At 40.8% G+C, this 22580-nt stretch overlaps 2 protein-coding genes across 4 annotated transcripts in view; both read right to left on the bottom strand.

Annotated features, from left to right (window-relative positions):
• Window positions 1–1899: 1899 nt before the first annotated feature.
• On the bottom strand, window positions 1900–5974 carry LOC124016885 (BMP and activin membrane-bound inhibitor homolog). 3 transcript variants are annotated; one of them, XM_046332225.1, is made up of 3 exons: window positions 5431–5974; window positions 3505–3783; window positions 1900–2893 (listed from the first exon to the last, which is right to left on the bottom strand). In XM_046332225.1, exons 1-3 carry the CDS (start codon window positions 5504–5506, stop codon window positions 2475–2477), a joined length of 774 nt encoding a protein of 257 aa, XP_046188181.1. In that variant the 5' UTR covers window positions 5507–5974; the 3' UTR covers window positions 1900–2474. The 3 variants fall into 3 exon arrangements, with proteins under 3 accessions (XP_046188181.1, XP_046188183.1, XP_046188182.1); XM_046332227.1 differs by having other exon boundaries at window positions 5738–5974; XM_046332226.1 differs by having other exon boundaries at window positions 5743–5974.
• Window positions 5975–13453: 7479 nt separating this feature from the next.
• Window positions 13454–22580, bottom strand: part of LOC124016881 (WW domain-containing adapter protein with coiled-coil-like) — a 67681-nt gene continuing 58554 nt past the window's right edge. Inside the window, exons 10-13 of the mRNA XM_046332222.1 lie at window positions 21535–21662; window positions 16515–16710; window positions 16166–16293; window positions 13454–16052 (exon numbers count right to left, since the gene is read on the bottom strand). Of these exons, the coding sequence (XP_046188178.1) occupies window positions 15983–16052; window positions 16166–16293; window positions 16515–16710; window positions 21535–21662 (522 nt within the window). The 3' untranslated portion in view covers window positions 13454–15982. The remainder of the gene's footprint in view (window positions 16053–16165; window positions 16294–16514; window positions 16711–21534; window positions 21663–22580) is intronic.

The raw sequence follows: 22580 nt of genomic DNA, 5'->3' as shown, positions 1-22580 counted from the left end.
GTGAGCAGATGATCTCCACATGTGTAGTTCCCACCATGAAGCATGGAGGAGGAGGTGTGATGGTGTCGGGTGCTTTGCTGGTGACATTGTCAGTGATTTATTTAGAATTCAAGACACACTTAACCAGCATAGCCATCCCATCTGGATTGTGTTTAGTGGGACTATCATTGGACAACACACCTCCAGGCTGTGTAAGGGCTATTTGACCAAGAAGGAGAGTGATGGAGTGCTGCATCAGATGACCTAGCCTCCACAATCACCTGACCTCAACCCAATTGAGATGGTATAGGATGAGTTGGACCAGAGTGAAGGAAAAGCAGCCAACAAGTATGAACTCCTACCAGACTGTTGGAAAAGCATTCCAGGTGAAGCTGGTTGAGGGAATGTCAAGATTGTGCAAAGCTGTCATCAAGTCCAAGTGTGGCTACTTTGAAGAATCTAAAATATATTTTGATTCATTTAACACTTTTTTGGTTACTACATTATTCTACATGTGCTATTTCATAGTTTTTATGTCTTCACTATTATTCTACAATGTAGAAAATAAAGAAAAACCTTTGAATGAGTAGGTGTGTCAACTTTTGACTGGTACTGTATATCAATACAAATTCACTGGCAAGTTAGAAAGGGAGGAGTTTGAAGTCACTTCAAAACAAATTGGGCTTTTGAAGGAAACCAGTTGACCACCTCATTACATGTGCATGTCAATACAAACAGCATGACCGCCTGCCTCTCAGCAAAATGGTAGCCTATCGTGGGGTAGCCTGTGGCAGGTAGCCTGTGACGGTGCATCCGGTCTGTATGTTTATGAAGATGCGAGAGTGTGTGTGTGTGTGTGTGTGTGTGTGTGTGTGTGTGTGTGTGTGTGTGTGTGTGTGTGTGTGTGTGTGTGTGTGTGTGTGTGTGTGTGTGTGTGTGTGTGTGTGTGTGTGTGTGTGTGTGTGTGTGTGTGTGCATGCGTGGTTGAGTGCATACTGTGTGTGTTTGTGCTCCTGCATGTTCATCCCTCCCCTCTCAGACGTCATCAGGGAAGTATTACTATGTAATAAAGTAGAAGGACAAATCGATGGGAGAGGAACACATACTGGGAAAAGAAGTGATGGGGGTTTTCAACAACTATATTAAAAAAATACAGGCACATTATTCACATTATTAAACCCAAAAGTCTGTAGGTTCCATATTAACTATCTTAATAGCTCATCAATAACTCTCTTAATAAAACAAATCCCACCATCACACTTGAGATCTATTTCTAAGTGGTGTAACAAGATATTTAGCATAATCGCTAGCCCAGTTGCTTGGCAGGGAAAAAAGCCCTCTTCATCAACACGAGGTTGGATACAGGAGGGTTAGTGTGTCGGCAGAAACACATCCAGAGAAGCTGAATGGGGAGGGATTATACAGGCCTTCGATTGAGTATAAAATAAATATCCACACTACTTCCAGGAGAAATCCAGCATGTGCAATGAAATAAACAACATTTGTTTGAAGCTGAGATCCTAACCTTTGGAGGAAGTTCAAGAATGACTGAGTCATATGGAGCACTACTGTGAAACATGGCCTCACTATGAAGTCAGACCTACACACACACACACACACACACACACACACACACACACACACACACACACACACACACACACACACACACACACACACACACACACACACACACACACACACACACACACACACACACACACACACACACACACACACACACATCACAGAGGCAGCATGTTCCTCTCTCGCCACACATCCTCTCACATAGTACTGTATAGACACACAACCCAGAAAGAAACAGATCGAAAAAAGGCATCTCTGACATGAGCCACAGCTCTCATCTCTCTTTCTCGCTCTCACACACACGTAGCAGGGAAGAACACACAGAACAGGGTGTTTCTTTCAGACAAAAATATATATATTTTCAATCTTTACAATAAGCTTGGATCAAGAAACATACAGAGGAGTGTACACACCTTAAGTCACCTATACTCCTCAAAAAGTATTTTTTTGTACCCTGGTGTCAGTGTAAAATTCTTCTCCTATTTAGCTTTTCTTTAAGCAAAACAAAGTTTTTTTGTTTTTACAAATGTGCAAATAAGACCGATTTGGAATCCTTCAGCAGTCTGTGTAAAGTCCAGGATGCACAGGCAGACAGGGTCTTGACAGAGCTCTTTCAATCCGTCAGCTCAGCCCTGCCCGCTCAGCTCCTCATTGGTTTGCCTTTAATTTTCAAGTAAAGTGCTCCTTTAGCAAAAACCACAAGGCTTGCGTTCAATTCTGTCCTCTTTTTTTCTTCCATTGAAGAAAACAGATAAGTACAATGGACAAAAAAGGGGATTCATTTTTTAAGTTAAAAGAGAAACCCCAACGAGTGGAGGAGGCAGTCTTGGCTGTTTTTTGGGGGGGGGGCGGGTGGGGAAGGGTGTGGTGGGACATAAAGTGAAGTCAAACGATCTTAGAAAAGTAAGTTATACGAACTCCAGCTTCCCGTGCCCACTGTACATCCCCCAGTGTACCAGTGACAGTATCTTGTCATTTCCCAGGTCTGCCTGTCTCATCTTGTCACAGGTGAGGCAGCAGTTCTCGTGGCCCATCACAGGCACCATACACTCCAAGTCTAGCTTTGCCACGTGGCCCTTCTTAGTGTGGTGGCCATGGAAGCTGTAGTGGAGCCTAGACAACATCTGCTGCCTCTGGTCCTGCAGCCGCTTGTTCTCGCTGCGGAGCATCCTTAACGCCAGCATGATGAGAAGAACCAGGATGAGGCCTCCCGCGATAGGCACCGCAATCACCGCCGCCCTGAACCACACCTCTTTGGCAGAGGCCAGCTCCTGTACCCGCGTGACCAGGTTATGGTTGTTGCTCTCAGGCTGGTACCTGCCGTGGTCTGGAGGTGGAGGGAAAATACGATTATTTTATTGTGCAATGTACACCAATGTTCAATGGAAACTTCTGTCTTCTGCTTTCAGAAGGTGAATGCAATGAGTCGCCTTTCTAAAATAAGAGCCCCCCCAAAAAAATTATTCAGCTACTAAATGAGTTAAACTCCCTTGGACTGAGTCATAACAGAAATCCCTACTTGAGAGCTCTCCCTTCCTCTCTGTAAGGCTGTATGCACCTTTCCATAACTCAATTAAGCTAGTATTTCGGCACCACTACATACAGTCTGAGAAGGGATATTCTACAACGCACCCCCACGCTGGCTTCCGATTAAAAGTCAAACTGAAGTTTTGTTAAAGACGGAATTGTTAAAGACAAAAGTGTATGGACAGCATGTCCTTACAGTAGGCCGTTGTCGATAGAGTTCCAGCATAGGACTATGACACATGTAAAGAGTAGGCTACACAACAAATCGTCACTTTGGTTGCTCTGTCTATCACACATTATGAACCTTGTCAAAAGAGTAGAATAGAACATAATATAATAACTTCAATATCCATACAGTTTACAGAGCCATAGTAGGGCAATTGAAAGTTTCCATTCTCTCCCCTTCCTTACCTGTAGATTCTCTGGTGTGCGCCAGGTCGTGTAGTCCTCTGTAGTTACACATGTCGTCGTGACAACATTCTAGTGTGGACAAGCCCCCACTCAGGGCATCTGTGTTCTTAGCGCTGCACACGTCGGCAGCGTTTGCTATGGGATCTAGACACCCATGTGTGAGAGGCGAGTTCGTGTTCATAGGGTCCAACACCTTGGTGAAACAGGCGTTTAGTTCCGATTTGCACATGTAGCCTGTGGCCACGCACTGGGGTGCATCACAGTAACACCGTATTTCTCCTAAAATAAAAAATTAGGAAATGCATGTAAGTCTTTGTTTATGAAGTCTTGTAGGCTAAATATTAGGCTATAGCCTACCCACCACCAACATGTCAGACCACACATTCTACATATTATTATCTAGTAATAATAACGTCTTAATTCACAGATTTGAAATGTATGCACGGACTATGCCTATGTTTTCTAACAGGGTAACGTTAGCAGTTTGGGAAATCAAACGTATTCTGACAGGGGAGAAATCTTGTGTTTCATAGTAAAATAAGTGAAATGTTATAAACTTGTCAGCTGGACGTAGGCTATATGAGTTAGTCACGCACAACGCTGTGTGAATAACCTATCCCAGAATAAAAACGGTCAATAGCCTTGCCTATAGTCTATCTACTTTGCTTTTAAAATCAAATCATGATGTCACCTCACTATTTCAAGACCCAGAAACCAGACTACTTATCTTTTTAAGACTCACAGATTAAGACTGAAGTGACATTGGCAACATTGTCAAAATACATGTAAATGACAAGGTACAAGCTGAAATACTTTGAGAAGTATTTCTGTTTAAATTATAGCAAATAAGACGAGTTTAAGAGCTTTCGGTGCAAAATGGTCCTTTTAGTCCGTATTATAAAACAGGAACCGTGTAGCTTATAATTAGTGGTTTGTGTGCCAAAGTTTTCAAAAATTCAACCCAAGTGGAAACTTGTAAAGGGGGGTGAGAGTGGTGCAGGAGACTCCCTTTTCAACTTGCACGCAAGCTTTAGTGTGGTCAGGATGGGCTGGGTGTTCCCCTGGCTTCTCATCTCACAAGCTTCCACCAAACAACCGTATCATTATTATTTGTTGCACCTTTTCTTTATTGAAATAAAAATAGTGATAAAAACGCGTTGTAAATGTTATGAGTAGCGTTTCACTTATAATCCGATGTTTTAGTTTACTCTTAGGCTGTGGTTTTAAAACGGTTAAATATGTAACAGGCTATTTGTATCGAGTTGTTATACTTTTCAATAGAAATCCTTATCTTTATTAACACTGTGTTACAAGACAGCAACAAACATAAAAACACAGAGATGCACCCAAGTAAATACGGGCCTTTGTATGTTGTTACAAGCTGTTTGTGTGTAGGCTACATTCAGAGTCTCAGTTACATGCTGTCATTTTATTAAAACATCATGAGCTGACCATTGACATGGACATGCATTACATTGGGCCCTAAACAACACATTATAGCAGTATTATGGCACTCTAATACACTACTGTCTTATAAATGCCAAATGCTGTATATACCAGACAATCACCAGTATACTATAGTAGCCTAAGCCTTTACATTAACCGCTATAGCCTATAGGCTACATAATATCACACGTATCAAATAGTGCGTGTGCACAAACGCGAGAACTATGATAACCATTTGAGTCATTCAGTCTGTTTAGTGCCAATTTTACCATAATGGAAGGCCTTGCAATATGAACTCATGGGGGGACACACAGAACACCTGCTGGATAGAAAGTTGCGTTTTCTTAGTTATAACAATTACGACACCTCTGGTGTTGGATTATCTGGTAAAATTATAAAACGTATTGTTGATTGAGAGACATTTAGAAACATATCCAAAAAAGCTAACTTAAAAGCACGTTTTTAGGGATCAATGTTTACCTTTAGTAAGAAGAACAGCTATGGCACACAGTTCCAGTTGTAGCCAAATGCAAATGAAACTGGAATGGCGATCCATTTATGACAAGTAACTTTTTAGTCCCCTTATCCCAGTAGCAAAACCCGTAGGGCTGAGCTCAAAGACAAGGTTACATGAACGCTGCAGAAGATTGCGGTGGACCGCGAACAAATGTTGCCACAATCACAATCGTTTGGAAGACGTAAGAAAATAACAAAAAAAACGAATGGCTTGTCCCTGCATCGAGAAAACTAAGTTACAAGAGAAATAGCCCTAAAATCCGACTTTTACCTTACTTGGATAGCCCTGCAGGAAAAAAACGGAATGTTTATAGCTGCTGAAAATAAGAAAAAAATACATTCCATGAGTAGAAAAAGTGATAAATCTTGTAACTACTTGTCCACTCCGACTTCACACACACCCGCGATGATGGTTGTGCATAACATTTATAATCCGAAACCAACGAAAAGTGAATAAATGGTTGCTCACTCTCGCATCAACACTTCACTAGTCGATTTCGGGGAGAGGCTCTTGAGTTGAAGAAATATCTGAGCCAGACTTCGATACGTAACCTAAGTCCGCCCACTGAGTGCTCATTGGGTCATCCCTAGCGCAATTTGCATATTTTAGATTTCCATTGATTTCCATTGCATTCACACAATTTAACATTCCTCCTATTGTATGTAAGTGCCATACACTCTCTTATACTGACTAGTCAATACAATGTAACAGTGTTACAGTTTGGGTCAATCAATGTAGCCGTGAGTGTTGGCTACATTGTTTTAATAAAAAGCAGCATAAAATAGGTCTATACATGCCTTAGGCTATTCAGGTTGAATATAAACTAATAATGAAAACATAGTCTAGTCTATTTAGAAGTTAGGCTATGAGCTCATCTTTACCTACCTGTCTGTATGTAGCCTATCCAAATTGCCTCGTTAGGCGAGCAGGTGGCCTATGCCAGCCCAGAGATCTATTACGCAACATGTAAAGTGTTGGTCCCATGTTTCATGACCTGAAATAAAACATCCTGGAAAATTTCCATAAGCACAAGAAGCTTATTTCTCTCAAATGTTGTGCACACATTTGTTTACATCCCTGTTAGTGAACATTTCTCCTTTGCCAAAATAATCCATCCACCTGACTGGTGTGGCATATCAAGAAGCTGAATAAACAGCATGATCATTACACAGGTGCACTATGTGCTGTGGACAATTAAAGGCCACAGATTTTGAGGGAGTGTGCAATTGGCATGCTGACTGCAGGAATTTCCACCAGAGCTTTTGCCAGATAATTTAATGTTAATTTCTCTACCATAAGCCACCTCCAACATATTGCAGTACGTCCAACTGGCTTTACAACGTGTAACCACACCAGCCCAGGACCTCCACATCCGACTTCTTCACCTGCGGGATCGTCTGAGACCGGACAGATGATGAAACTCAGGAGTATTTCTGTCTGTAATAAAGCCCTTTTGTGGGTAAAAAAAATTCTGATTGGCTTGGCCTGGCTCCCCAGTGGGTGGGCCTATGCCCTCCCAGGCCCAGCAATGGCTGTGCTTCTGCCTAGACATGAAATACCTAGATTAGAGCCTAATTGATTTATTTCAATTGACTGATTTCCTTATATGAACATTAACTCTGTAAAATCATTGAAATTGTTGCATGATGTGTTCATATTTGTGTTCAGTATAGATTGCTGCTGCCTGTGTAAATGGATGTTATGGGTGGTTAATAGGCGTTTAGAGAAATTAGCAATCCAAAAAGACACTTGGCGCCACTGAGACAACACAGACAGACACGGACACTCAATTACCCTCGAAACAATCCCATGCAAAACACACAGCAGCACTAGTCTCCGATCGATATCAAAACCAACCAGCCCAAATCAAACACCACTAGTCTATTCTGTTGATTCTGATTACTTTGAAAACTGTAGTCCAAGACAGTTTGACATTTTTTATCTTAAAGAACAAATAATGAAAAAAAAAGGTTTTAAAGGTTGATTGACTGAGAGACAAGAACGAATTACAACCAAACAATCATAAATTACATTATTCAGGAAAAAGGTTAAGTGTTATTCACCAATGTCGTATGCCTATTATGTAGCAGCCAGCCATCCCATGTCTGGGTTGTGGGCTATAGGCCTACATGGGTTAGGAATATTAGGATATTGAATACCTATTTTAGGCTAAAGTGTTCAACTTGAGAATTAGATTATTTCAGAATTCCATGAACGAACAAGATTATGGGCTACGTGGAATGTTAGCTAGGTAAGCTTTTATACTGATAGCATCAAACATTCTCGTGGTAAACTATGCAGCAGTAGTTTTCATCTGTCTCTATCCCCTAATTAACACCTTTGGGCGGAATCTCCGGAAAAGGAAACAATGGCAACATTCTCATGATGGTAGTAAATGCCTAGTCACATATTCTGTGAAAATGTCAAGCCAACTAGTAGCCTAAGACAAATATGAAAAATATTCATACCAAAAGAAAATGCTAGGCCTGGGCCTAAATGGAAAATAATATCTCCAGCCTACGAAGAATAGCGAGAGACAGAGAGATGCCTCTCGCTATTACATAGCCATAGCCATGATATAGGCCCAACATTTAAATGTTTCTACTCTTTTGAAACTTTTGTGAGTGCAATGTTTACACCTAATTTCTGATTGATTGTTTGTTTCACTTTTGTTTATTAGCGTTATCTATTTCACTTGCTTTGGCAATGTAAACATATGTTTCCCATGCCAATAAAGTCCTTTGAATTGAATTGAGACACATTTTTGCCAGACGGTCATAGACACAATGTCAAAGGGTAAAGCTTTCCTGAGAGACGCCAGACCTACACCTGCTTTGCATCATCCACCCAAAACTGTTGAACAAACTAGGCTAAACCTAAACCTGTTGATCTGCCTCTAGAAATGACAAGTAGTTACACCATTATAGAAATGTCCGATATAGGCCTACTCTTATCCTTGCAACTGTTTTCACACTCTGCTAATATTGCTAATCTTTATAACAAACATGACACTCCTATGCTCCAAAATGATGCTCTCTGTCTGGTAAATTAACTTTTTATATCCGTTTCAGGTAACTGTCACGAAGAACTGTAACATAATAGCCTATGCAACCCTTTCCTCTAGAATATATTAAATTCTAATACACTTCAGAACTGAAATAGAGGTGGAGATATATGATCAGATATTGTAATAATATCCAAAAAGCCTTGAGGTGCTCTATGGATGAACCATAATGAATGGCATGTTCCCTGCATGAAAGGTAGGCCTTTTGTCTGTATCTCAGGCAACACACCATCACATCTTACTGTAACATGAACACAAATTACTTATTCGAAACTCGTGACAGGCACACAAAACAGTCCACTTTTTCATCACAATGATTTTCTTTCTTAACAATGCATTAGTGTACATTACACTAATTCCAATTTGTTGTGGCTAAAGTTAGCTAGGCTAGGGGTTAAGGTCAGAGTTAGGTTTAGGGGATAAGGTTAGGGATAGTTAACATGCTAGCTAAGTAGTTAAAGGGTTAGGTTTAGGAGTAAGGTTAAAGGGTTAAGGTTAGGGTTAAGCTTAGCTAGCATGCTAAGTAGTTGCAAAGTATCTCAAAAGTAGTAAGTAGTTGCAAGTAGCTAATTAGAGAAAATGCTAAAGTTATCCATGATGAGATTCAAACACACAACCTTTGGGTTGCTAGACATTCGTATTTATATGGCCATATCTGTCTTAAGTAACCTACTGTCGTTATCTGTGGTTGAAATTAACTGTATACAAACTCGTGCACTGCACACAAAAAAATACACATTTTCGTGTGTCTGCCACAAATTTCCCATAAGCAATTTGTGTCTATTTCACAATAATCTGTGATACTGGGTTGACCTCAGTTGTATGGTTGAATAATGCCATCTACTGGCTCAGAGTGAAATGTCCCCTGCCAACTGTGGATGGTAGTCACGGATAGACAGGTTTTCATTCTTTTTTCTCTCTTGCATGAAACATTTTCTGCTGAATGAATGAATCAATTAATCAAGCAATCAGCTTAACTCAAATGATCTCAAACCAATCAACTAACTCAAATCACTGTTCAGTCATTTTAATATGCCTTAAAAATCTCAATTACCTTGACTAACCTGGTGCCCCCACACATTGACTCTATACCAGTAGCCCCTGGATATAGCCTTGCTATTGATATTTTACTGATGCTCTTTAATTATTATATATATATATATATATATATATATATATATATATATATATATATATATATATATATATATATATATATATACTACCGTTCAAAAGTTTGGGGTCACTTAGAAATATCCTTGTTTTTGAAAGAAAAGCTAATTTGTTGTCCATTAAAATCACATCAAATTAATTGATCAGAAATATAGTGTAGACATTGTTAATGTTGTAAATTACTATTGTAGCTGGAAATGGCAGATTATTTATGGAATGTCTACACAGGTGTATAGAGGCCCATTATCAGCAACCATCACTCCTGTGTTCCAATGGCACATTGTGTTAGCTAATCCAAGCTTATAATTTTAAAAGGCTAATTGATCATTAGAAAACCCTTTTGCAATTATGTTAGCACAGCTGAAAAATGTAGTGCTAATTAAAAAAACAATAAAACTGGCCTTCTATAGACTAGTTGAGTGTCTGGAGCATCAGCATTTGTGGGTTCGGTTACAGGCTCAAAATGGCCAGAAACAAAGGACTTTCTTCTGAAACTCATCAGTCTATTCTTGTTCTGAGAAATTAAGGCTATTCCATGCGGGAAATTGCCAAGGAACTGAAGATCTTGTACACCACTGTGTACTACTTCCTTCACATAACAGCACAAACTGGCCCTAACCAGAATAGAAAGAGGAGTGTGAAGCCCCGGTGCACAACTGAGCAAGAAGACAAGTACATTAGAGTCCTCAGCTGGCAGCTTCATTTTAAATAGTTCCCGCAAAACACCAGTTTTCATCAACAGTGAAGAGAAATATATTAAACATAGTGGCTGTTTATTGTTCGGCAGTCTTATGGCTTGGGGGTAGAAGCTTTAAGGAGCCTTTTGGTCCTAGAGAGAGAACAGTCTGGAGGTGACTGGAGTTGACAATTTTTGGGCCTTCCTCTGACACAGCCTAGCATATAGGTCCTGGATGGCAGGAAGCTTGGCCCCAGTGATGTACTGGGCCGTATGTACTACCCACTGTCGCGCCTTACGGTTAGATGCTGAGCAGTAGCCATAACACGTGGTGATAGAACCAGTCAGGATGCTCTCGATGGTGCAGCTGTAGTACTTTTGAGGATCTGGGGAACCATGCCTAATCCTTTCAGTCTCCTGAGGGGGAAAATGTGTTGTCGTGCCCTCTTCACGACTGTCTTGGTGTGTTTGGAGCATGATAGTTTGTTGGTGATGTGGACACCAAGGAACTTGAAACTCTCGACTCGCTCCACTACAGCCCCGTCAATGTTAATGGAGGCCTGTTCGGCCCACCTTTTCCTGTAGTCTACTATCAGCTCCTTTGTCTTGCTCACATTGAGGGAGAGGTTGTTGTCCTGGCACCACACTGACAGGTTTCTGACTTCCTCGGTATAGGCTGTCTCATTGTTGTCAGGCCTGCTGCTGTTGTGTCATCAGCAAACTTAATGATGGTGTTGGAGTCGTGTTTGGCCATGCAGTCGTGAGTGAACAGGGAGTACAGGAGGGAACTAAACACGCACACATGAGGGGCCCCAGTATAGAGGATCAGTGTGGCAAATGTGTTGTTGCCTTACCACCTGGGGGTGGCCCGTCAGGAAGTCCATTATCCAGCTTCAGTGGGAGGTGTTTCGCCCCAGGGTCCTTAGCTTAGTGATTAGCTTTGCGGGCACTATGGTGTTGAATGCTGAGCTGTAGTCAATGAACAGCATTCTCACATACAGTGGGACAAAAAAGTATTTAGTCAGCCACCAGTTATGCAAGTTCTCCCACTTAAACAGATGAGAGAGGCCTGTAATTTTCATCGTAGGTACACTTCAACTATGACAGACAAAATGAGAAAAAAAATCCTGAAAATCACATTGTAGGATTTTTTATGAATTTATTTGCAAATTATGGTGGAAAATAAGTATTTGGTCAATAACAAAAGTTTATCTCAATACTTTGTTATTAAATACCCTTTGTTGGCAATGACAGAGGTCAAACGTTTTCTGTAAGTCTTCACAAGGTTTACACACACTGTTGCTGGTATTTTGGCCCACGATACATGGCCCCATAATAGTAATAAACAGAAGACCTACTGATTTTCATGGGGGTTTCTCCGTCCTGCAAAGGAGAAAGAAATCTAAAGTAGCAACTGGGAAAAGGGAAGGAAAACAGGAATCTTAAATGAAGAAAGAATCATTGGGTAGAGGAAAGAGTGACAGCTCGTGGAGACATGAGGGGAGAAAGTGAGGACTGGCAAGCATTGCCAGATACCTGATGGCAGCAGTCCACTTACAGTGCATTCAGAAAATATTTTTCTAAATTTTGTTACATTATAGCCATAATTCTAAAATTGATTAAATTGTTTTTTTCTCTCATCAATCTACACACGATACACACAATGACAAAGCATACAGCTTTTTAGACATTTTTGCAAATGTATAATATGTATATATTTTTAAATATCACATTTACAAAAGTATTCAGACCCTATACTCAGTACTTTGTTGAAGCACCATTAGCAGCAATTACAGTCTCGATTCTTCTTGGGTATGACTCAACAAGCTTGGCACACCTGTATTCTGGGAAATTCTCCATTCTCCTGAGTTTCTCCTGTCGTTGTTCTGTTGGAAGGTGAAGCTTCACCCAGTCTGAGGTCCTGAGCAGGTTTGCATCAAGGATCTCTGTACTTTGCTCCGTTCATCTTTCCTTCGATCATGACTAGTATCTCAGTCCCTGCCACTGAAAACCATCCACACAGTATAATGCTGCCACTAAATTGCTTCACCATAGGGGTGGTGCCAGGTTCAGGCCAAAGACTTCAATCTTGGTTTCATAAGACCAGAGAATGTTTCTCATGGTTTGAGAGTCCTTAGGTGCCTGTTGGCAAACTCCAAGTGGGCTGTCACGTGCCTTTTACTGAGGAAAGGCTTCCATCTGGCCATGAAGGCCTGATTGGTGGAGTGCTGCAGAGATGGTTGTCATTCAGGAAGGTTCTCTGCAGCTCTGTCAGAGCGACCATCAGAACCTTGGTCACCTCCCTAAACAAGGCCCTTCTCCCACAATTGCTCAGTTTGGCCAGGCAGCCAGCTCTAGGAAGAGTCTTGGTGGCTCCAAACTTCTGTTTTGGTATCAGTCCCCAGATTTTTGCCTCGACACAGTCCTGTCTCTGAGCTCTACAGACAATTCCTTCAACCTTATGGCTTGGTTTTTGCTCTGAGGTGCAATGTCAACTGTGGGACCTTATAGACAGGTGTGTGCCTTTCTAAATCATGTCAGATCAAATACATTTTACCACAGGACTCCAAAGGAAACAGGATGCACTGGAGCTCAATTTCAAGCATCTTAACCTGAATACTTATAAACAAGGCATTTTTAAAATGATTTTTAATACAATTTGCAAAACACTCAAAATCTGTTTTGGCTTTGTCATTATGGGGTATTGTGTATACGGAAGGAAAAATTACAAATCCATTTTAGGATAAGGCTTTAATGTAACAAAATGTGGAAAAAGTCAAGGGGTCTGAGGACTTTCCAAATGCACTGTCAACATAAAGGACTAACTTGAACTGTCGTTCTTCTGTGGTCCTTTATTTTGGTTACCCTAGACATACTGAACACTGACATATTGGAAACATTCACCATGTTCATTGTGGAAACATTGGAACAAGTTACCCTGGTCCCAGGTCTGTTTGAGCTCTTGCCAAGTCCATCGTCAAACCAAACATGTTGGACATGACAATGAGTAAACATGACAGCAGACATTAATAAACAAAGTAATTAACTGAAGAGGTCAAAACAGAGAACTTGGTTCTGTAGAGGCATATTTTATTTATTTTTTCAATATACTTCAGAGGAAAACAATATACAAAGCAATGATGTGGTCAGCTTTACTGAATGTGTTGGTGCATCTCAAATCAGACTGAATAGAAGATTAGAACAGTGGAGGAAAAATCAGGCAGTCACAGCTCAGGACACCGTTTACTTCCCAAATCGCACCCCCATTTCCTACATAGAGCACTATTGTTATACATAGGGCACCATTTGGGACAAAGCCACTGTTTCTGTACTGACTCGGAGTGAACAGGGGGGATACAAAGATGCAAGTATGGACGGGAGTGCCAAAAACAACCCTATAGATCGATGCATGACAAACACTTGTTGAATATCTTTTTGTTACTGGATCAAATAGAAAAAAACATGGTATATTTATTTCCACGTCAGAGGTTGTGTGACTTAAGACTTTCAACAAGGCACTAGCATTAATAGTAATAAACAAAACACTAACAGAACCCCAATAAAATAATAACCAGTGCTCACTTGAGTTTAGCATGTTTATTACAATACGCACATATCACATTGGCTGTCATTGCTCTGCTCAACCTCTGACCCTGGTGTGTGAGGTTAGTGATCAGCACCTCCAAGTCCATATCCCAAATGGTACCATGTTCCCTATATAGTGCACCACTTTTAACCAGGCCCTTTAGGTAAGAAGACTCAAAAGGAGAAGAGAGACTCATAACAGAGAGCAAGAAGTACAAACGGGAGCCAGTAGTTCTAATTGTGTCATTCAGGTCAATTCACCGAGTGCCATTTGGCTTCCATTGCACTTCCTGAAAAATCTTGAGAATTATGACATCTTCTCCTTTTTAGTCTTTTTGACTATGGGCCCTGGTCAAAGGTAATGTACCAAATCAGGAATACGGTGCCATTTCAGACGTACCCTATACCTTGCCAGTGCCCCCCCCAAACAGCTGCTTTAATAGCTCCAAGTAGCACTCATTGTGCAAAGAAAAGTGTAGCAATAATTTATTAATAACATATTCTGATATACTAGTAGCACTGCAACTTTTTAATAAAGCCTTTTTCTTTACTTCTTAAACTCCATTATTACTTTATCAACTGTACATAGGAATGAACTCTCGGTTGAACCAAGACTGTGCCACCTCGCTTTTAATATAAGTAACCCCCCCCCCCCCCCCAAAAAAACTTGCTGGAAAGTTTGAGGAAAAAAAACAGGAGGGTTTTTACTCTTCCCGGCTCCTCTACATTATAGGAGGAGATAGACCACAGGGTTGGGCTCCTGCATGTAATGGGTATGACCAGGGTGGGAGTTATGGAGGGGCTAGCAGTGGGAATGGTCCTTGATCTCAAAGCAGCACAATTGTGGCACCTTCTTTCCCCCCCCCCCCCCTTCACTCACTCATCACACGACCAGGCACTGGTTTGTTTGTTTTTCATTTTAGGAAATGCAGGACAGGGCCACAGGGAGCTGTGAACAAACAGATCTGAACCATTGCGACCAGACATTATGTACCTTTCAGCAGGAGGAAGGTGGGGATGGGTAGCTGTGTGCGGCCGTCTCCCAAATATCACCCTACTCCATATATAGTGCAAATTTTAACCAAAAGTAGTTCAATACACATAGGAAATAGTGTGCCATTTGGGACACATCCTGTGTGTGTGTAACCATTATACTTCAACCAAAGGGGGATGATAGGGAAAATAACTAATACATTGAGCATTATTATTATTCAAGAGCAGAGAAAAACCATTGAGTTTGTTTTACCTTGCTTGCTTGTTTTATACTAAGTTAATGTTTCAGTTTTTATTGACTGTATAACACTGTACTCCACCGTTTCCATGCAGGTCATAGATGTTCTCAAGGCAATGGTTCACCCATCTTTTAAAACAAAAGTTTCAAGTCTGCAGACTGACAGTGCCGTCCCAAATAGGATCCTATTCCCAATATAGTGCACTACTTTTGACTAGGGCCTATAGGGTTCTGGTTAAAGGTAGTGCACTATAGAGGAAATAGTGTGGCATTTGGGACATACCACTGACAGACAAGTTTAATATGAAGGAGGCTATGAAATTAAGCCGTTACTTCCTCGGCATAACGTTGATTAGTTTGGATGTCAAAAGCTTTGATAAGCATGGCTTTCCATGGTTTCAATACTCTACAAAACATATTTACAACATGGATAACATCTACAAGAAATCTACATCTTCAGGGCACATACAAAACCAACCATAGGGGCATCCCAAATGGCACCCTATCCACTACATAATGTACTATAAAGGCAATAGGGTGCCATTGGGGACACAGGCCATGTCTTGTATCAACCCTTTTTCTCCCCTCTTTCCCAACCAACAAACCACTCAGACCCTCTCCCACAAGCCCAGCACTTTCCATGCCCAACGGTCCAAAGCCAACCCAACTGCAGCTTGTGTTAAGACTGGGCACAGAACAAGAACAGTTCTCCCAACCAACGGCTCTCTTACAACCATGTGCAATGGGTCTCTCCACCCTATCCTCTCCATTCTTCAACTCAAGTTCTCAGACCATGAAGGAATTCTGATTCTTCAACTTTTCAAGTTCTTTAATTTGTTGTCTCAAAAATAATATCCTAGACAAGAGTAGAAAAAAAAATGTATTAGTTGTCATGTTAAAAGATTTGTAATAATAGAACACATGGATGTTAACACACATATCGCAGGCTATTAGGGTCTGGACTCTTACCTCTGCTCACGCAATGTCGCTTGAATTTCACTGACTCGAACTAAGGATCTGAGATTTTTGAGCTCCGTGCAATTTTCAGACATGTAGATGCTTCCCATGGTGTGGGCCTCCTCACGTAGTCTGGAAGCCTGGGGGGGAAGATAAAAAGTTTAAAATAATCAAAGAAAATCAAAAAGAACAACAGCAATGATACTGATCATTGCATAATGAATCTGGGTTCACATCAAAATAATGAAATGAATAGGTTACCCAATACTGTAAAATCTATACACTCTCTATGCTCTTTACCAAATATCTTTACTGGTGAAATAAAAAATAATGCATACAATTCCTTAAATGCGTATCCTACCTGTTTCTCTGCGTGGTCAGCAGGCCAGCCCTGGACATGCTTGATGAGATTCTCATTGAAGTGTGCTGCTAGGGTGGGGGTGAAGGAGCAGGAAGCTGGTCGGGTGGAGGAAGAGGTGCTGGAAGGGGTGGAGGTGGTGGCACTGCTGCTGCTGGGGGGGACGTAGTTGGGACCTGGGGATGGACTCCTCTGACTGCTGTGTAATGACAGAAGCGCAACGAGAGGGTCAGACTAATTATGCATATTATATGCCAATGATATTCTGCTGTAATAACACGAACACCAACTTTGTTGTTGTAACAGAGGAGACAGGAGGGTCAAACCAATATCATACAAAACAGACCAACATAGCATAATATCAACAATTAAGGTTCTTAGAAATCAAATAACTAAACAATTGTGCATATTATGTGAGATTCTGCTGATCAAATACAACCAGAGAAAAGGGTCCACATCAGACAAGACTGCATATTATTTTTAGCCCAAAACACCCATGAAGTCCAGTGTCTGACTACAGTCAGGGTGGGGTAATCTACATTGTAATACTTAATTTTGCAACATTGTATTCACTCAGTGGCTTGTGAATCGTGATATTTGGTTAAATCCGCTTAACAGTTCCAATACATATCAGATGTGTTTAACTTGATGTCTTGATTTCTTTGGTTAAACAATGGTGCATCCATTGTCTTTGTGTGAAGCGATACAATGCAATGACTTATGAAAAATGTGTTGTTCTATAAACCGCCAGCAGGTGGTGCCACAACATGACATATTGACAAACTGTCTCCTACAAGGCAGGCTCACAGATGGCATAGTTCTGTTTTTGCTTCACATCAGTCAGACCAGAGTTTCTTGAAGAATCTTACTAGCAATATGTGGTTGTTTTGTCTTCTATAGATAGGAGCATCTGCTCTGTTAATTTTTTGTAAATAGATTTCCCACACTAAAAACACAAATTAACACATTCAACGCCACACAATGTTATTCAAAAATGTATTGGTTTCTTCAATGTACACAATACCCGATAATGACAGTTTTTGCTTTAAGATTTCTTTTTTGCAAATGTATAAATAAACTGAAATATTACATTTACACAAGTATTCAGACCGTTTACTCAGTACTTTGCTGAAGCACCAAGTCTTCTTGGGTATGACGCTACAAGTTCGGCACATCTATGTGGGGAGTTTCTCCCATTCTTCTCTGCATATCCTCCAGCTGTGTCAGATTGGATGAGGAGAGTCACTGCACAGATATTTTCATGTCTCTTCAGAGATGTTAGATCGGGTTAAAGTCCAAGATCTGGCTGAGCCACTCAAGGACATTGAGACTTGTCCTGAAGCCACTCCTGCGTGGTCAAGGTTGTGTGCTTAGGTTTGTTGGTTTTTTGGAAGGTGAAGAAGGAGGTCCTGAGCACTCTGGTTTTCATCAAGGATCTCTGTACTTTGTTCCGTTCAGCTTTCCCTCGATCCTGACTGGTCTTCCAATCCCTGCAGCTGAAAAATATCCACACAGCTTGATGTTGCCACAACCATCCTTCACAGTAGGGCCAGGTTTCCTCCAGACATGACACTTGGCATTCAGGCCAAAGAGTTCAATCTTGGTTTCATCAGACCAGAGAATCTTGTTTCTCATGGTCAGAGTTGTTAGGTGCCTTTTGGCTAACTCCAAGCGGGCTGTCCGGTGCCTTTTGCTGAGGAGTGGCTTCCATCTGAGCACTACCATAAAGGCCTGATTGGAGTTCTGCAGAGATGGTTCTCTTTCTGGAAGGTTCTCCCATCTCCACAGAAGAACTCTGCAGCTCTGTCAGGGGGACCATCAGGACCGTGGTCAGCTCCCTGACAAAGATCCTTCTCCTGCGATAGATCAGTTTGGCTGGGCGGCCAGCTCTAGGAAGCGTCTTGGTGGCGGGATCATTTGTCAACATCCGCTCGATTGCAGAGCGCCAAATTCAAATTAAATGCAAAAAATATTTAATTTTCATGAGTGCAAGTGCAATATAGCAAAACACAGCGTAGCTTGTTGTTAATCCACCTGGTGTGTCAGATTTCAATAAAGCTTTTCGGCGAAAGCATACCAAGTGTTTATGTAAGGACATCTCTCTCAGTAGACAAAATATTACAAACAGCTAGCAGCCAAGTAGATTGGTCATGAAAATCAGAAAAGCAATAAATTAAATCGCTTACCTTTGATGATCGTCGGATGTTCGCACTCACGAGACTCCCAGTTACAATAAATTCTCTTTTGTTCCAAAAATATTATTTTTATATCCAAAATACCTCCATTTGGTTGGCGCGTTATGTTCAGAAATCCACAGGCTCGAGTGGTCAAGACATCGCAAATGAAAATTCCAAATAGTATCCTTATTAAAATTCGTAGAAACATGTCAAACATTTATTTGATTTTTTAAATAATCGATCCTCAGGTTGTTTTTACAATATATAATTGATAATATTTCAACCGGGGCTGTAGCTTCTTCAATAGGAGAAAAGGAAAAATGTCTGCTCCAAGCTGTTGCGCATGCAAAACGCTGCTGGCACCCAGCCATCCACTGACACGATATCTTTCTCGCTCATTTTTCAGAATAAAAGCCTGAAACTATGTCTAAAGACTGTTCACACCATGTGGAAGCCATGGGAAAAGGAATTCGGTTGATATCCATTTAAATGGTGCGAAGGCAGGCAATGGAACAGAGAGCTTTCAGGAAAAACAGTACTTCCGGGTTGGATTTTCCTCAGGTTTTCACCTGCAATATCAGTTCTGTTATACACAGACAATATTTTGACAGTTTTGGAAACTTTAAAGTGTTTTCTATCCTAATCTGACAATTATATTAATCTTCTAGTTTCTGGGCCTGACAAATAGGCAGTTTCATTTGGGTACATTTTTCATTCAAACATCAAAATGCTGCCCCCTACACTCAACAGGTTAACGAACTATAGTTTTGGCAAGTCAGTTAGGACATCAACATTTTTTTGCGACAGATTTCACTCATAATTCACTGTATCACAATTCCAGTAGGTGAGAAGTTTACATACACTAAGTTGACTGTGCCTTTAACTTCTTGATACTGCCCTTCCCGGATCCGGGAAAGTAATCATCGCCTGAAAAAAATTAGCATAACGCAGAGGACAGAAATATCCCTAGAAAATATTCCTATTCATGAAAATCACAAATGAAATATATTGAGACACAGCTTAGCCTTTTGTTAATCACACCCATCTCAGATTTTCAAAATATGCTTTACAGCCAACGCTAGACAAGCATTTGTGTAAGTTTATCGATAGCCTAGCATAGCATCATGCCCTGCTACCAGCAGGCAACATTTTCACGAAAATAAGAAACGCAATCAAATTAAATAATTTACCTTTGAAGAACGATGTTTTCACTCAGGAGACTCCCAGTTAGATAGCAAATGTTCCTTTTTTCCAAAAATATTATTTTTGTAGGCGAAATAGCTCCGTTTGTTCTTCATGTTTGGCTGAGAAATCGACCGGAAAATGCAGTCACTAAAACGCCAAACTTTTTCCCAAATTAGCTCCATAATATCGACAGAAACATGGCAAACATTGTTTAGAATCAACGCTCAAGGTGTTTTTCACATATCTATTCGATAAAAGAACCGTCGGGACAATTGGTTTCTCATAAGAAGCGATTGGAAAAATGGCTACTTGTGTACTTACAATCCCAGAAGATCAGCAAAGGACCTTGTGAAAATGCTGGAGGAAACAGGTACAAAAGTATCTATATCCACAGTAAAACGAGTCATATGTCGACATAACCTGAAAAGGCCGCTCAGCAAGGAAAAAGTCAAGTTACTGCTCCAAAATCTCCATAAAAAAGCCAGACTACGGTTTGCAACTGCACATGGGGACAAAGATTGTACTTTTTGGAGAAATGTCCTCTGGTCTGATTAAACAAAAATAGAACTGTTTGGCCATCGTTATGTTTGGAGGAAAAAGGGGGTGCTTGCAAGCCGAAGAACACCATCCTAACTGTGAAACAGGGGTGGCAGCATCATGTTGTGGAAATGCTTTGCTGCAGGAGGGACTGGTGAACTTAACAAAATAGATGACATCATGAGGAATACAATTATGTGGATATATTGAAGCAACATCTCAAGACATGAGCCAGGAAGTTAAAGCTTGTTCGAAAATGGGGCTTCCAAATGGACAATGACCCCCAGCATACTTCCAAAGTTGTGGCAAAATTATTTAAGGACAACAAAGTCAAGCTATTGGTATTGGAGTGGCCATCACAAAGCCCTGAATCTCATAGAAAATGTGTGTGCAGAACTGAAAAGGCGTGTGTGAGCAAGGAGGCCTACAAACATGACTCTGTCAGGAGAAATTGGCCAAAATTCACATAACTTACTGTGGGAAGCTTGAGGAAGGCACCCGACCCCACACAATTTAAAAAAGGCAATACTACCAAATACTAATTGAGTGTATGTATGTAAAATTCTGACCCACTGGGAATGTGAAGACATAAAAGCTGAAATAAATAATTCTCTACTATTATTCTGACATTTCACATTGGATTAAATGGATTAAATGTCAGGAATTGTGAAAAAGTATAAAAGAGTTTAAATGTCTTTGGCAAAGTGTATGTAAACTTCCAACTTCAACTGTATAGAGGTGTGTGCCTTCCAAATCATGTCCAATCAATTGAATTTCCCACGGACTCCAATCAAGTTGTAGAAACACCAAGGATGATCAATGGAAACAGGATGCACCGGAGATCAATTTCGATTCTCATAGCAAAGGGTCTGAACATTTATGTAAATAAGGTATAAGTTTTATTTTTAATACATTTGGAAAAATGTCTAAAAACCTGTTTTCGCTTTGTCGTTATGGGGTATTGTGTGAAGATGGGAAAAATAATTTAATCCATTTTAGAATAAGGCTGTAACGTAACAATGTGGGAAAAAAGGGAATACTTTCCGAATGTACTGTACAGTGCTCTAGCCCATAAATGAATCAAGTGTCTGCTAAATTACTAAAAATGTAAATGAAAAGCTCACCCTTGACGCTGGAGAGTCCTTGGGGAGGCTGCGATGTCGTGTCCGTGCTGTTTGTCGCTGGGGAGGGGCTGCTGGGGGGAGGGCTGAGGGGCTGATCCTTGCTGCTTCACAGCCGGCGTGTTGCTCACCTGGACCACAGCCAGAGAGTGGAGAAGGGTTAGAGAGGAAACACACCAGAACCCTTGAGGTTCACCACAAGCACACAGACAGAGAGGAAGGTTAAAAGCCCAGATTAGACTAGCACAAACCATAATTTTCCTGAAATTCACTTGCTGTTGATTGACTCGACACACAAACACAAGGGGGTGTGGGATGTTATAGAATACAAATGGCAGTAGCTATGGTTTCCATCCAATTGGTGACATATTTATGCAAATATTCGAAAATCCTCATAATAAAATATCATACAAAGACCCGTCAAGCTCATCACCATGCATTTTCGTCACGCTGTGAAGGTCATTATAACTTCGTGCCTTCAGAAAGTATTCACACTCCTTGACTTTTTACACATTTTGTTATGTTACAGCCTGAATTTAAAATGGATTAAACTGGCCAACATACAAAACCCCATAAGGTCGAAGTGGAATTAGGTTTTTACAAATTAGTTTTAAAAAATGAAAAGCTGAAATGTCATAAGTATTAAACCCCTTTGTCATGGGAAGCCTAAATAAGTTCAGGAGTAAAAATGTGCAAGTCTCATAAATTGCATGACTGTGTGTAATAATAGCGTTTTACATGACTAGAATGACGACCTCATCTCCTTACCCCACACATACAGATAATTGTACGGTCTCTCAGTCGAGAAGTGAATTTCAAACAGATTCAACAACAAAGACCAGGGAGGCTTTCCAATGACTCGCAAAGATGGGCAGCTATTGGCAGATGGGTAACATTTTAAAAAGCAGACCGTAAATATCCCTTTGAGCATGGACGGTGTTGGACACCCAGCCACTACAAATACAGGCGTTCTTCCTAACTCAGTTGAAGGAGAGGAAGGAAACCGCTCAGGGAATTCTCCATGATGCCAATGGTGACTTTAAAACAGT

Source organism: Oncorhynchus gorbuscha, unplaced genomic scaffold, assembly GCF_021184085.1.
Source record: "Oncorhynchus gorbuscha isolate QuinsamMale2020 ecotype Even-year unplaced genomic scaffold, OgorEven_v1.0 Un_scaffold_103:::fragment_2:::debris, whole genome shotgun sequence".
In the NCBI taxonomy this organism is placed as follows: Eukaryota; Metazoa; Chordata; class Actinopteri; order Salmoniformes; family Salmonidae; genus Oncorhynchus; species Oncorhynchus gorbuscha.
This window is presented reverse-complemented; position numbering and strand designations above follow the sequence as displayed.